The following is a 14,360-nucleotide window of genomic DNA, read 5'->3' as shown; positions in this document are numbered from 1 at the left end:
CTTTCGGGGGCCCCCCAACTGTTCCAAATTTACCTCCTCCTGTTTTCTCTCCTCTTGAATTGATCCTACCTGTCCTATTGCTGGATGAATTTAGAATTCTATTTGGATTATCCAGTACCAGGGATCTAATGGAGAAACTTTTTTGCCCTTTGGTATAGAGACCCAAAAGAAATTTGCCAGTATCTTTTTTTTGAGTGCTTCTATGGCCTGAGACCAATTCATATTTTTCTTGGAAGCTTTGGATGTAGGAACCCTCATGTTGCTCTCCTCTTTTGAGGGTTCACCTTGATCTTCTTTGTCATTGAAGAAGCTTTCTATGATCCACATCTTTCTCTGTTTGCTCATTTTGCCCACCTATTTCTTGACTTTTAACTCCTTAAAGTGGGGCACTGCTTCCAGGATGCACTGTCCCAAGCTTCAGGGGGGTCCAAGGTGGTACAATTTAAGGAGGGACAGGTTCTTCACTCACCTGGCCTGTGCTCTGGTCTGTAAATAACCCCAAGCCTACTTGCTATTCAACCAGGCAACAAAATTTTGTTTTCTGTGGTTGATAGCGCTGATGAGCCTGTGCCCCTTCCCCACCTGGGCTGCTGTCACTCAAGATTGCTTCCTGGTTTTCAGCTGTAGAACAACTGAATTCTGCCTCAGCTCCAGGAGAGAACCTTCTAATCCCCCCCCCCCCCCCCCCCCCCCCCCCCCCCCCCCCCCCCCCCCCCCCCCCCGCCAACTACTCAACCCTCTCACCTGACTGTGAGCTTCATTCTAGAATACATTGGTGCTGCAGCTGATTCAGAGGCTCTGGGGATAAATTTCTGTAATATGATCTGCCTGGGGCTGGATCTGTGTTGGTGCGACCACAGGGTTGAGCTCTACTTCCACTCCAGCACAGCAGCCCCGTCCTGCCAACCTTCTAAGCTGTCTTTGGCCAGAAAATTATCTCAGCCCATCACCCTGTGGGTTCTGCTGCTCCAGGAATTATCTTATGGCATTATTTGGAGTTTTTTGGAGTGACTGTGTCAGGAGCGGAGGGAGGCCTTTCCTCCGCTATCTTGGCTCCACCCCCTCTCTCTTGCCAGTATCTTCAAAAAGATCCCCAATGGTACAGGGATGCCTAGAGAAATTTTGGTACCAATTCTTATGGAGGCTTGGAATATTAGCTTCTTTAAGCCCAACCCCACAGGGTTGTTCCCATATCCCTGAAGAGATCAACAGCAAACCCCTCTTCTGGGGTCCTAACCTGCAAGTCTGAGTTCAAGGTGGCATAGTAGCCTCAGAGCCTCAGCACTCACTACCTTTATGTTACACGGTTTATTGTAGCCATTCTCAATAGTTTGGCATGTATTGTCCTTCCATTTTTATTTGTCTATTATTAATAGTACTGCCAGGAATATTTGTGTTCAGATGGGCCCTTTCTGTCTTGAGACCCTTTAGTATATAAACACAAGATCAGGATTGTTAGATCAAAGGGTATGAACATTTTGTAACTTTTATTGTATAATTTATGGGGATGCCATAGAAGGGATTCCTGCTCAGATCAGCATTAGATTAAATGATTAGTGAGGCCCCCCTCCAACTCCAACTCCAACCTTCTGCCATTCTGTGGGTGGATTAAACAGGGAACCAAAATACTTATAAGCTGGTCAGTCAGATTTGGGTTGGTACACATCTGCCCAAAAGGACATTTGAGGATCTGGTCATGTGCCTGGATTCCTAATGAGGGCTGGGGGGTCTGATAAGATTTCAGAGAGTCACTATTTCCTTTTACTTCTGGCCTGGGCTCTTCCCAGGGGTCAAAGGCCAATAGGGACTGAGAGAAAGCTTAATTATTAGCCCCTTCCCTCCAAGGCGTGGCTGATTCTTCTCCACCTACCCAGGAGTCAGAGGGACAAGTACTGACCAGAGGGGCTGGGGAGGCGGCAGTGGTTCTGGACAGTGAACATGAAGCTAAAGCTGTTGCCCCCTGACCCTAAAGTTTGGGCCCCCAGGCACTGGCTCAGCTGTGCTCTTCCCTTCACCATCTTCATCTTCATGTTGCTGTTCTACCTGACTGGAGGGAAGCGAAGTGAGTGACTGTCTACACTCCCCTACCTCCCCAGAACCCCACTCTACCACCCCAACTTCTTTCCTCTGCTCCTACTTCCTGAGAAATCTCAGTGTGTCCCTTCACCACCACCCTCTCCCCTCCCCAGAAGATGAACTCACAGGCTGTGGATTCAGGGCTCAACTCTGTGTTCCAGAGAGATCTTTGACTTCCCAGGTAAGGGCCCTAGCCAAGGGTTTGTCTTTTTAAAAAATTATTCCCTTCCTATTTATTTCTATGTAACATATTTAAAGAATACTAATGTAGTTTAAAAAAAAAGTTGGTCTCAGGAATTGTCAGCTGAACCAAAAAATCATAGGGCCTCCATTTTTTGTTAAATCTGGGGAACTCAGAGAAGAGCAGAATAGGACAACTAGAGGCACCAGGACAGGGACTCATTTGCTTTTTCCAGGAGGTGGGAAGGGTGGAGTTAAGGTCAAAGGGATGCAATTCAGACCCTAGAGGCCTAGGCTGCCCCCAATTCCCCACTCTCCTTCCCATGTCTGTTACCACAGATAGAGCCTGGACTGAAATCTGGTGAACTTCACTGCCTGGGCCCAAACAAGCTACCAGGCCAAATGATAAGTCCTTTTAGGGAGAGTTTAACAACTGAGGGAGACCTACAGCTGCCCCAGTTTCTGGATGGATGGAGAAAACTGGTCATGTGAGTACAACCCTTGAGCTAAAATCCAACCTTCAACAAGAAGCCCTGCTGGATTAATGCTAGAGCCTTCACCTCTGTGTTTTATCTATAATTTATCCTGGATGTAGATTCTTTGTACATAGTTGCTTGCTTGTAGACTGTGAGCTCCTTGAGAACAGGAGCCTTTTTTTGAAATCCCAGCATTTAGGGCAGTTCCTGGCACACTGTAGGTGTTTAATAAATGTTTGGAGATTGAGTGACTGACTTTCTCCCCAGCAGAGTCTCATTTTCCTTCCCGTCTCCTTTCTTTCACCTGTAGGCTCCTGGATCCCCTGGGCACCCTCTTTACCTTTGCCACCCAGGAAGCCTCCACAAAACTCTCAGTCCTGGAGTCTTATTCCCGAGGCCCCAACTCCACCCATTATCACACCTTCTCAGCCATGGCTAACTGGGAGAAGGATCCCTCTAAACTCTCTTCTGGTCTCCGTACATTGGTGCTTCTGCACCGAGCCCTGCGCTGGGCCCAGCTCTGCCTGGGAGGCATCGCCAGAGTTCAGAATGCAGACATGGGGGCTCTGTGCAGGAAAGCCTATCAGAGTGTGCTCGGCCCCCACCACCCATGGCTGATCCGCCAGGCGGCAAACTTAGCCTTCCTCGCCTTTCCCAGGCGGAGACAACTACTGGCAATGGTATGCCCAGGAGCTACTGAGCAGGAGGCCCAGGAGGCCCTTTCTCAGGTAGCTGACACACTGGAGGCTGTCTACAATCGCACCCAAGTGCTGCTAAATGAGAGGGGAATGCTGGCAGGGAGAGTTACTCTGAAGCCTACTGGGGGTAGGTAGCAGAGTCACTGGAAGAACTCAGTGCTCCCCTGGAGCACGAGGACTGGGCAGTGGGAGAGGGGAAGCTGACTGGGAGCAGCACTCAGTTTCTCAAGCACCTCCTCTCTCCCATACTGACACTCCCTCTCAGCCCTGGAGCCAAGAAAACTCTCACATCTTTAATGAACATCAGATGGAAGATGGATGATGTAGGGTAAATAAAGTGTTTTTAGAAACTGTCTTTCCAAGGTGTGAGTTGTATGTGTCTATACAAGCATGGACAGCTGGGTTTCTATAGAGGATTATGACTTCTTTTTTTTTTTCTTTTTTGGGGATGGAGGAGGGGCAATGAGGGTTAAGTGACTTGCCCAGACTCACACAGCTAGTAAGTGTCAAGTGTCTGAGGCTGGATTTGAATTCAGGTCCTTCTGAATCCAGGGCTGGTGCTTTATCCACTGCGCCACCTAGCTGCCCTGAGTATTGTGACTTATGAAGTAGTTTCTTCACAATGCCTTCTATGTGTCAGGCACTGTACTAGGTGCCAGGGACACATACAAAGAGTGAAGCAAACCACAAAGAGTTTACATTCTAATGGGAGAGACAACAATGTATATAAGTATATGTACAATAAATATAAAGATAATATATGCAAGAACTCCCTCCCCCAAGTAGTTTAAAAACAAGCGAGGAAGGGAGAGCACTAGCAGTTGGGGAAGGGCGAGGAGTACCAAGAAAGGTTTCATATAGAAGAAGGTGATACTGGAGCTGAGTCTTGAACAAAAAGAAGGGATTCTTTGAGGCAGAGATGAGGAAGGAGTGAATTCCAGGCTGGAGGCACCACCGATGCTAAGGCAGGGAAATGAGAGATAGAGTGACTTTTGTGAAGAACAGAGAGAAGTGTATAGATTATAGGAGAGGGAGTAACACAAGGACACTAGAAAGAAAGACTGGGTCAAGTCGTGGAGGAATTTAAAAACTAAAACGAGTTTTCATTTGATCCTAGAGGCAATAAGGAACCATTGGAGTTTATTGGGTAGGAAAGTGACCTGGTCAGATCTTAGGAAAGATTTACCTTAAGGAACATCACTTTGTCAGCTATATGGATGATGACTGGAGTGGGGAGAGAGCTGAGACAGAGGGAGAGCAATTAAAAGGAAATTGAAATAGTCTAGGTAAGGGGTGAGGAAAACTAGAGCTAAAGGTTGTAGCTGTGTAGGTACAGAGAAAGGGTCCAATTTAAGAGATATTATTAGGTGGCAAAGTGGATAGCACACTGGGCCTATCAGAGTGTGCTTGGCCCCCACCACCCATGGCTGATCCGCCAGGCGGCAAACTTAGCCTTCCTCACCTTTCCCAGGCAGAGACAACTACTGGCAATGGTATGCCCAGGACCTGATTTCAAATCCTGCCTCAGATACTTACTAGCTATGTGACCCTGGCAAGTCACTTAACTTTGTTTGCCTCAATTTCCTCATCTGTAAAATAAGCTGGAAAAGGAAATGGCAAACCTCTCCAAGTATATTTGCTAAGGAAAAACCCAAAAGGGGTCATGAAGACTCAGACAAGACGGAAAATGACTAAACAACAACAAAAAATGAATGACAAGATTTGGCAACTGATTTGATCTGTGGGATGAGGGAAAATAAGGAGTCCAAGGATGATGCTAAAATTATGAATCTGGGAGACTGGAATGGTGATATCTTCATCAGAAATAAAAATAATAGCTAGCATTTTTTCTGTAGCACTTACTATGTGTCAGTCACTTGTGCCAAGTACTTTGCAAATATCTCATTTGATTCTCAGAACCACCCTGGGATGCAGGTGCCCATTTTACAGTTGAGAAAACTGAGGCAAACATAAGGTTAAGTGACTTGCCCAGGGTCACACAGTTATTAAAGATCTGAGGGAGGCCCAATTTGAATTCAGGTCTTCCTGACTCCAGACCCTATCTACTAGACTCCAGCACTCTATCTACTGAGGCAACTAAATGCCCCAAATATGGAAATTTGGAAGAGGGCTAGATTTTGGGAAAAGATAATGGATTCTGTTTTGGACAAGTTGAGCTGATTCCCCCAGGCATGATCTTTTTATTCTTGAAATGATCTTTTTACTCTTGAACCTCATGAAGTAATTTGTTCTGCATCTGTAGTACAATTAATGTCATATTGCTTATTATAGTTTATCTGGGAATGTGCTTTGGGGGGGCAATGAGGGTTAAGTGACTTGCCCAAGGTCACACAGCTAGTAATGGAATGTGCTGTTTCTAAGCAGAATGAGGTTAGAATCAGTGTCCTCCCTCTCTATCTTGTATTTGTATTTATTTTCTTTATATGTATTCTGTATATACTTATCTAGACTTTGTCTCAGCGGTAAAAAGGCTTAGGCTACAAGAGACCCTTAATAAATGGGCAAATTACTTTTAACCCTGATTGCCTCAATCATCTGGTGCTGTCTCCAGTGGTCCTGATGTCTATCTTGCCACTGGCCCCAGATGGCTGTGGAGGAGAGAGTGAGGTTGGTGACCTTGCACAGCCCTCCCTCCCTTTAATCCAATTCAGCACAAGTTATGACATCACCCCAATGTCATGGTTCTCTTCGAGAATGAAGGACAAACAACAATTGAATTTTTTTTTTAATGTTGTCAAGGCAGGTATTATTCCTGTTTTACAGATGAAAAAAGTGAGATTTAGAAAATTTAATTAACTTGCTCACAGTGTAAATGATTAGACCAGGACTAGAAAGCCTTTCCCTGAGGCTTTCTAGTCCAACCCTCTTCATTTTACAGATGAAGTAGGGCAAGTATCCCATACAATCCATTTTATAGATGGAGAAACTGAGCCAGAAAGGTGAACTGCCTGCCTAATACAACACAGGCAGGGTGAGAAAGAGCACCTCTCTATCCATTGCTCTTTCCAGTTCACTACTGGAAAGGGAAATGTGTGTGTATGTGTTTTGAATGGAGTCTAATAGTTCAATGAAGGGGTTGGACATGGGAGGATCTCTAGAGGAGACAAATGATAGAGAGAGGTGCAAAGATAGTCAGGGGAATTCCATCTTTGGAAGTCATAGGTGGGTTGGGCTGGGAGATTCCAACCTCCACCCCAGAGACTTATTTCTGGTTATGGTTTGGGGCTTTTGAGACTCTGAATATTACTACTTCAAAAAGTGGCTACTTCCCTACACAATTTATGTGAGCACTCTTAATGCATAAATTCTTGAGGCCAAGACAAATTCATCACCAGGAAGCCAAGTTTTTGGAGATTAAAAAAGGATTCCAAATTACAGAATTTTTCTTAAAGGAAATTCAGTTTCAATAAAACACTCTCACTTGATTTTAGTTTACATATGTTGTTGTTGAAGAATAGTCTTTCTTTTTTCCAATTTTAAAAAATATATAACCTTAACAAACACAGCTAAAATAAGCATTTTCACATACAAGGTAGACCAGAAAAAGAGGACTGTGCATGAAAATGTAAATCTTTCATACGGCTTGCTTGCTTTTAAAGTATATAATAAATTCAACGTATAACTTTTAAAGTTGTTCTGCTTGTCTATGATTCTTCCTAGCCTTCTGTTTTCTTCTGAGTTTAAAAGAAATGCTTCAATGAGTTTCCTTTGGGGGGGGGGTGTCAACCATATCCCTAGCTCTTCTTTCTCTTTCAATTTCCCCTCACACACACAAAAATAAAACCTTTGTAATAATGTACATAGTAAAGAAAAAAACCCAGATTTCCATATGGCATGTCCCTAAATTATGTCTCATTTGAGGATGGTCATTGAAGTTTATTGGAGTTCTTAAAGTCTTTCAAAATTTTTGACATTTCAATACTGTTTTTATCATACATTTATCATTCTGAAATTCTCTTTCTTCACTTCTACCAGCACAATAGAGTTCCATTACATTCATATACCATAATTTGTCCAAACATTCCCTACTTAATGAGTATCCCCTTAGTTTCCAGTTCTTTGTTACTACAAAAAGAGCTGCTATATTTTTGTACACGTAAGTCATTTTCCTCATTCTTTGATAGAGTTTGAGCATAGGCTAAATTACTTTTCAGAATAGTTGGACAAATTCAGAGCTTCATCAACAATGCTTCCTCCAGAGCTTTTTCCTCAACTTTGCCAGTCTGATGAGTGTTAGGCAGAACCTCAGCAGTTTTATAAAAAATTGCATTTCCCTGATTATTAGTGATTTGGAACACGCTTTCATATTCTCGTTTATAACTTAGATTTCTTCCTTTGCAGGGGTGGAGGACTATTGGATACATATTTCTACAGAAGACAGACTGGTTTTACTTAATTTATTTGTTTGGGTTTTTTTCTTCGTATTGAGAGATGGTTCTCTGGGATGAGAAGGGAAAGATATGCTGGTAAATATCCGTAATGGAAGAACGACATATAACTTATCTTTCAACAAAAATATTTTTAATTAGTTTTTTTAAAAGAATGAAATAAAACTTTATTTCAAAAAATAAAAATGGATTGATTAAACTTCCTAGCTCCCATTTTCCATAAGACTTCCTGAGACAGGGTTTCAGCCACAGGGAAGATGACGCCATGACTTGCAGTGAATTGGATTTAAGTGAGGGAGGGTAGTGCAAAGCGTCTGAGGTCACATTTTTTTGTTTGGTTGGGTTTTTTTGGGTTTTTTGAGGGGCAATTGGGGTTAAGTGACTTGCCCAGGGTCACACAGCTAGTAACTGTTAAGTGTCTGAGGCCGGATTTGAACTCTGGTCCTCCTGAATCCAGGCCCAGTGCTCTATCCACTGCGCCATCTGGCTGCCCCCTGAGGTCACATTTGAACTCAGATCGTCCTAACTCCAGGGGGCCAGCGCTCAACTCACTGCGCCACCTAGCGCCCCATTGCAGGTCTATGAGCGTTACTCCAGACGATCAAGCCCAGAAAAGTACCCCCATACCCCGCCTTCCCGCGGGGTGACGGAAGCTCCGCGCAGACATTTTGCGTCACACGACGGCCCCTCACGCTTGGCCTCCCGGCTGGTGCCGCTTTCCGGCACTGACGGGGCGGTGACCGAGCACTTTGCGACAGTTGTTTTCCGACCACGCTGAGGGATCGCCGCTAGAACCGCGGAATAATGGCTTCGGTTTTACTATCAGCCCGCGGACCGTACTCAGCCCCAGCCTATGGACCTATGGGCCTCGCCCCGGACTGGGGGGATCGGGGCGTCTCCACTGGGGTGAGGCCGGCCGGTGCTGGGGCCAGAAAGAGCGAGAGCTGTGTGGAGTGCGCGGGGATGATGGGGGCTTCGGGAGCAGCCTGGGGAGCCGGGAGGGAGGGCCCCGCGACTTGGGGTGCGAAGGGACCCCAAGATTCCGCGGGGTTCTCCCTGAGGCTCGCGCGTCACTGGTCCTCTTGGTGGGGTCGGGCGTGGAATGCTGGGATAGCGGGGGCGCCGAACACGCTGGGATACATGGGGGGCTGGAGGGGAGTCGGGCAAAACCCACCCGCAGCTGTTGAACGCTAGGACGGGGTAGAGGGGGCCTTAAGCATATGTAAGACTTCTAGCCCCCCCCATCTTCGCCAGGCTTGTAAAGCGCTTGGCCCAGTGCCCGGCACATAGTAGGTGCTGTAAATGTCCCCTGTTGTTATTACCCCCAGACGACCATCATGGCCGTGCAGTTTGATGGGGGCGTGGTCCTAGGGGCAGACTCCCGGACAACTACTGGGTGAGTTCTTTTCTGTGCTTTTCCCGCCCATGGATGGGTTTGGAAATCCTCTTCCCCCAGCCCGAGGGGGTGAGAACAAAGGAGGCACTGGGAGTTGTGTTTCTCGTACCCTTCCTAGGTCGTACATCGCCAACCGAGTTACTGACAAGTTGACCCCTATCCACGATCGGATCTTCTGCTGCCGCTCAGGCTCAGCGGCCGACACTCAGGCCGTGGCTGATGCAGTTGCCTATCAGCTAAGCTTCCACAGGTGGTGACGCTTGGGTGCGGGGAGGCAGGTGCCTGAGTCCTTCGAAGAAAGAAAGATCTGGGGGTGGGGGCTGGGGGGCTGGGGGGGAGGGGCTCACCTGAGCTAAGTAGGCACCAACGCTTCTTACCTTGACCCTCATAGCATTGAACTGAATGAACCTCCCCTGGTCCACACAGCTGCTAACCTCTTCAAGGAGATGTGTTACCGTTACCGAGAGGATCTCATGGCTGGGATCATCGTTGCTGGCTGGGATCCCTATGAGGGGGGACAGGTTAGACGCCTGAATCCTACTTCCAAGAGCCTAGAACAGTGCAGTGAGATCCTTTGGTCTCAGTTCACTGCCACTTTCTGTATGTCAGCTGAGTTTCTAGCTTGGTCTTCCTTTTCGTCTCTTTCCATTTTTTATTTACAGTTTATCTACACTTGATTCCCCTCTCCCCATAGGGTGCTTGGTGTTTGTATGTCCCCCAGGTAGGTTAATGGTATGTTCTAAGTGGTTATTTTTTTCCTGTATCTCCCCCTTTCCAGGTATACTCGGTACCCATGGGAGGTATGATGGTTCGGCAGCCTTTTTCCATTGGGGGTTCAGGGAGCTCTTATATCTATGGCTATGTTGATGCCTCCTATCAAGAGGGTATGAACGAAAAGCAATGTCTTCAGTTCACTGCCAATGGTGAGGATGTTGGCCTGCTTATTCTCTTATCAACCAAGATTTGGCTCCTGTATTCCTCTCTCTTCTTTTTTCCCTCATCTGCCTTTTCTTTTCTCCAGCTCTTGCTTTGGCCATGGAGCGAGATGGCTCAAGTGGTGGTGTAATCCGGTTGGCAGCAATTACTGAGAAAGGAGTGGAACGGCAGGTGCTTATGGGAGACCAGCTTCCCCGATTCCCTATTACCACTTATCCCTCTGCCTGAAGTCTGCCACCTCCCCCCTGTCTCTCAACACAGCTCCCTCCCCCCCCCCCCCATCAAAATCTATCCTCAAATATACCCAAGATTCAATAAACTATGGGTCATGGGGAAAGTTCCTATGTCTGTTTCTTTGCAATATCACTCCTTCCCCTTTCCCCTGCCCCTTTTTCAACTTCTACAGATGTCTGCTGCGATCATCATTACTGGCTGTCATCTCTGTGGGGGTTAGAGGGGGGAGGTTGGGATTCCTCTAAATTAGAAGAAAAGAAGAATAGGTAGAAGAGGTAAGAGAAATCAGAATCCAACCCTGGAGCAGCTCTCATTCTACTAAAGGACATTTCCCAGACCCTTCTACTGGCCCATTTTCAGGCCAGTAGTCACCTATAAAGGTCACACACTGTTAGAACTGGAAAGAACTTTATCAAGTCCACTCCCTTTGTATGGGGGGAGGGGAACAGTCGGAAATAAAAAGTAGTAAAATAGATCTAGGTCTGAACCAGGTTCAGTGTTCTTTCCCTTCTACCAGTACACTTGGCCCACTCCTTGAACTTCCTTACACCTGTATTTTTCTTTACATATACTGAATCACATGATTGGATTAATAAAGAAAAAAAAGAAGAGGACATGAAGATATACATTTCAGGGAAGCCTATCTAGTCATGTCAGGAGGTAGCAGGTGGAGTGAATAGAGCACTGGGCCTGAAGGAAAACTTAAATTCAACTTGCAGTTTCAGACGCTAGCTGTGTGACCCTGAGCCAGTCACTTAATCTTTCTGTGCCTTGGTGTCTTCATCTCTAAAATGGGAATAATAGTAGTTGGAGTCAGGGTAACCCAGGTCCAAAACTCACTTTCAACGTTTGTTAGCTTGTGTGATGATTGCTCATCTGGACAGGGCAAAGGACTGGACCTGTGATTTCACTGGTTACAGGAAACTCATTATGAGAAAACTCAGTGCTGGTTGGCACTTGCTTATTCTTAATTGCTTGGAGCACTGAGGTTAAGTGACTCACCGGGGCAGCTAGGTGGTGCAGTAGATAGAGCACTGGCCCTGGAATCAGGAGTACCTGAGTTCAAATCCTGCCTCAGACACTTGACACATTTAATAGCTGTGTCACCCTGGGCAAGTCACTTAACCCCAATTGCCTCACCAAAAAATATATATATATTATTATAAAAATAATTATTATAAAAAATATATATTAAGTGATTCACCCAAAGTCACAGCCACTAGTTGTCACAGGTGAGTCTCGAACAAGGTTCTTTTTTTTTTTTTTTTTGGTGAGGCAATTGGGGTTAAGTGACTTGCCCAGGGTCACACAGCTAGTAAGTGTTAAGTGTCTGAGGCCAAATTTGAACTCAGGTACTCCTGAATCCAGGGCCGGTGCTTTAGCCACTGCGCCATCTAGCTGCCCCTGGAACAAGGTTCTAAACTAGTAATCTCTGTATTACACAACTGTCTCCTTCCTCATTTACAAAATAGAGAAAATAGTACCTATATCAGAGGTTACTTAGGATCAGATCAAAAGATTACCTTAAACACTGAAAATTGGGGCAGCTAGGTAGCATAGTGGATAAAGCATGGACCCTGCATTCAGGAAGACCTGAGTTCAAATCCAGCCTTAGATACTTGACACTAGCTGTGTGATCTTGGGTAAGCCATGTAACCCTCATTGCCCCGCAAGAAAATAAAAAATAAACTGAAAATCACATTGAATATCAATTTGTCACAGAGGCAGCTCTGTGCTCTTATTAATGGTTGCCGTCCTTTTCAGAGGTGCTATGAACCCATAAACCCTATGCTTGCTTCTTCTCTGAGACCTGTTGTAAGTTCTAGCTTTCCTAGTAGAGGGCTGAGAGAGGGGCTCTTCCAATAGGGCCCTAATTCATGAAGGCTAACTACCCAACTCTGGGTTCTTCCCTTGCCCCAGGTTCTCTCATCCTCACTTCCCCTTCTACTATATATATTTCCCAGTATGTAGGAATATAGTAGGGCAGGTTTGTCAATTCCAGGACTAGTCAGCATGACCAGAGGCTGACCTTGGAGGTTATAATGCTTGGAGGTAAGAAGCCCAGCGTAAGGGACAGCTAGGTGGCGCAGTGGATAGAGCACCGGCCCTGGAGTCAGGAGTACCTGAGTTCAAATTCTGCCTCAGACACTGAACACTTACTAGCTGTGTGACCTTGGGCAAGTGACTTAACCCCAATTGCCTCACCACCACCCCCCAAAAAAAAGCCCAGCGTATGACAAATCCACATAACCCTGCCATCAATATATGGAGACCTCAGGCATATAATATGAAGAGTGACTCCCCATCCTCACAAATAATGTCCCAGATGATTCACTCAAAAGCCATGGGGAATGCTTCCTGGGATAGAGCCAGAAACTAGTTGAATTGGAGGAAGGGACTAAACTAAGTAAAGAAGCACTATATAGGGGGCAGCTAGATGGCGCAGTGGTTAAAGCACCGGCCCTGGATTCAGGAGTACCTGAGTTAAAATACGGCCTCAGACACTTGATACTTACTAGCTGTGTGACCCTGGGCAAGTCACTTAACCCCCATTGCCTAAAAAAACAAACAAAAAAAAAGAAGCACTATATGTTTTTCCTGGTTAGGAAACTGGCTTCCCAGATTTCCTCATTATCAAGTCAATATAAAAAGTTTTTTATCCTACTAGGCTCATCTGCATTATCCCAGGCTCTTCCCCCTCCCCCTCCCCATTTCTTCCAACAGGCCACACCCAGTTTAATAGCAGTAATCACTACTTCCAATCTCCATCTTTGTCACTTGGGAAAAGTGATTTCTAGAGGTACATCCCTCCCAAAATATTGACACAGACTTGGCTACCTCGGAATAGGTTTAATGAGAACGGGGACGTGTAAGGTCAGAATTTTTCAGCCACCTAGGAATCGTGGGTCCCCATCAGACTTCAATTGGTAGAGTCATTGGCTGAAGTTGTGGCGTGCAGCTGGTGACGGAAGGAGAGTCGAGCTTTGCTGCTGAAGTAGGCACTGTCTCCTTGAGTGGGTCCTCTTCCAGGCAGGGGGTGCCCCCTGGCCTGATTAGAGTCTGGATGGGAGGCCAAAGTCAGGGCTAGGGAGTGGAAAAAAAGCTTAGTCAGCAGCTGCCCTTTCCATCCCTGGGATGAAGAAGGTGAGGTGACAGAGGAAACAGGACAGGAGATAGGGAGAGAGTTGGCCAAATCCTCCTTTTGTCTTCTCAGACTATAACATCCTCTCTCCACACCCACAGCTACATCTTCTTCCCTCTTTTTAGTCCCCCCATGTCTCTAGTACTCAGTACCTGTTGCCCTTTGGTTCCCTCGCTGTCTCCGAGGACCAGACCAAGGAAAGCACCATTGCCCTTTCAGACCCATCTTGATACTGAGAGAAGGGGATAGGAGAAGGAGTGTTGGGCAAGAGGAGAGGGGCAGCTTGGTGTTAGGGTAGCATTTCTTTTGCCAGCCCCCCACCCCCCCCCCTTTCAATAGCCAAACTACCACTTAACCTCAGACAGGCGCCTCAGTGATTATAGGCTCCAGCATAGATGGGGAGGGGGGAGGGTAGAGGGGGACTGACAGAAGGCATAGCTGGGTTAGATAAGGCATGGGGGGAGGTAGAGGAAAAGGGTTCCTTCTCACCTCTCCCCACCCGCCACACTCAAATTTAGGATTTTCTTCGGGGCCAAGGAAATAGGGAGGGTTGAGAGGTGACTGTAAGGAGGGAGACAGAAATGTAATTCTCTATGTGGAGCTGGATACCCAAAGACACACACAGAAATACAGGCAAGTAATTTCATCCTTCCTTCCACTTTGCACCTCACACTCTACTTCTACCCCCACTCCACGAGATGGAGAAACGAGATGAACAAGAATGCTGAGGAGGTGAGGCTTCAGGGAATCGTGCCCCGCCCCCTCTGACTCCCAGTCCTGTCCCGCCCTACAGGGTGAGGCCAGTGTAATCAT

General features: G+C 46.4%; 3 protein-coding genes across 4 annotated transcripts; 2 read left to right on the top strand and 1 right to left on the bottom strand.

The window, feature by feature from the left end:
* The first annotated feature begins 1,882 nt into the window (after positions 1-1,882).
* Positions 1,883-3,785, top strand: GLTPD2 (glycolipid transfer protein domain containing 2). Of its 2 annotated transcripts, none has more exons than XM_044000080.1 (4): positions 1,883-2,062; positions 2,193-2,257; positions 2,596-2,744; positions 3,043-3,785. In XM_044000080.1, exons 1-4 carry the CDS (start codon positions 1,939-1,941, stop codon positions 3,563-3,565), a joined length of 861 nt encoding a protein of 286 aa, XP_043856015.1. In that variant the 5' UTR covers positions 1,883-1,938; the 3' UTR covers positions 3,566-3,785. The 2 variants fall into 2 exon arrangements, with proteins under 2 accessions (XP_043856015.1, XP_043856014.1); XM_044000079.1 differs by having other exon boundaries at positions 2,190-2,257.
* Positions 3,786-8,565: 4,780 nt separating this feature from the next.
* PSMB6 (proteasome 20S subunit beta 6) lies at positions 8,566-10,511 on the top strand. The gene is made up of 6 exons (XM_044003871.1): positions 8,566-8,745; positions 9,168-9,235; positions 9,354-9,485; positions 9,627-9,756; positions 10,014-10,158; positions 10,257-10,511. The coding sequence occupies exons 1-6, from the start codon at positions 8,644-8,646 to the stop codon at positions 10,397-10,399; spliced, it is 720 nt and encodes a 239-aa protein (XP_043859806.1). The 5' UTR covers positions 8,566-8,643; the 3' UTR covers positions 10,400-10,511.
* Positions 10,512-13,325: 2,814 nt separating this feature from the next.
* On the bottom strand, positions 13,326-14,279 carry LOC122754905 (uncharacterized protein C17orf114-like). Its single transcript, XM_044003340.1, has 3 exons — positions 14,171-14,279; positions 13,700-13,779; positions 13,326-13,489 (listed from the first exon to the last, which is right to left on the bottom strand). Exons 2-3 carry the CDS (start codon positions 13,770-13,772, stop codon positions 13,326-13,328), a joined length of 237 nt encoding a protein of 78 aa, XP_043859275.1. The 5' UTR covers positions 13,773-13,779; positions 14,171-14,279.
* Between the last annotated feature and the right edge of the window lie 81 nt (positions 14,280-14,360).

This window comes from Dromiciops gliroides, chromosome 4 (genome assembly GCF_019393635.1).
Source record: "Dromiciops gliroides isolate mDroGli1 chromosome 4, mDroGli1.pri, whole genome shotgun sequence".
Classification (NCBI taxonomy): Eukaryota; Metazoa; Chordata; class Mammalia; order Microbiotheria; family Microbiotheriidae; genus Dromiciops; species Dromiciops gliroides.
The sequence above is the reverse complement of the archived record's forward strand: the minus strand, read 5'-3'. Positions and strand labels throughout refer to the sequence as shown.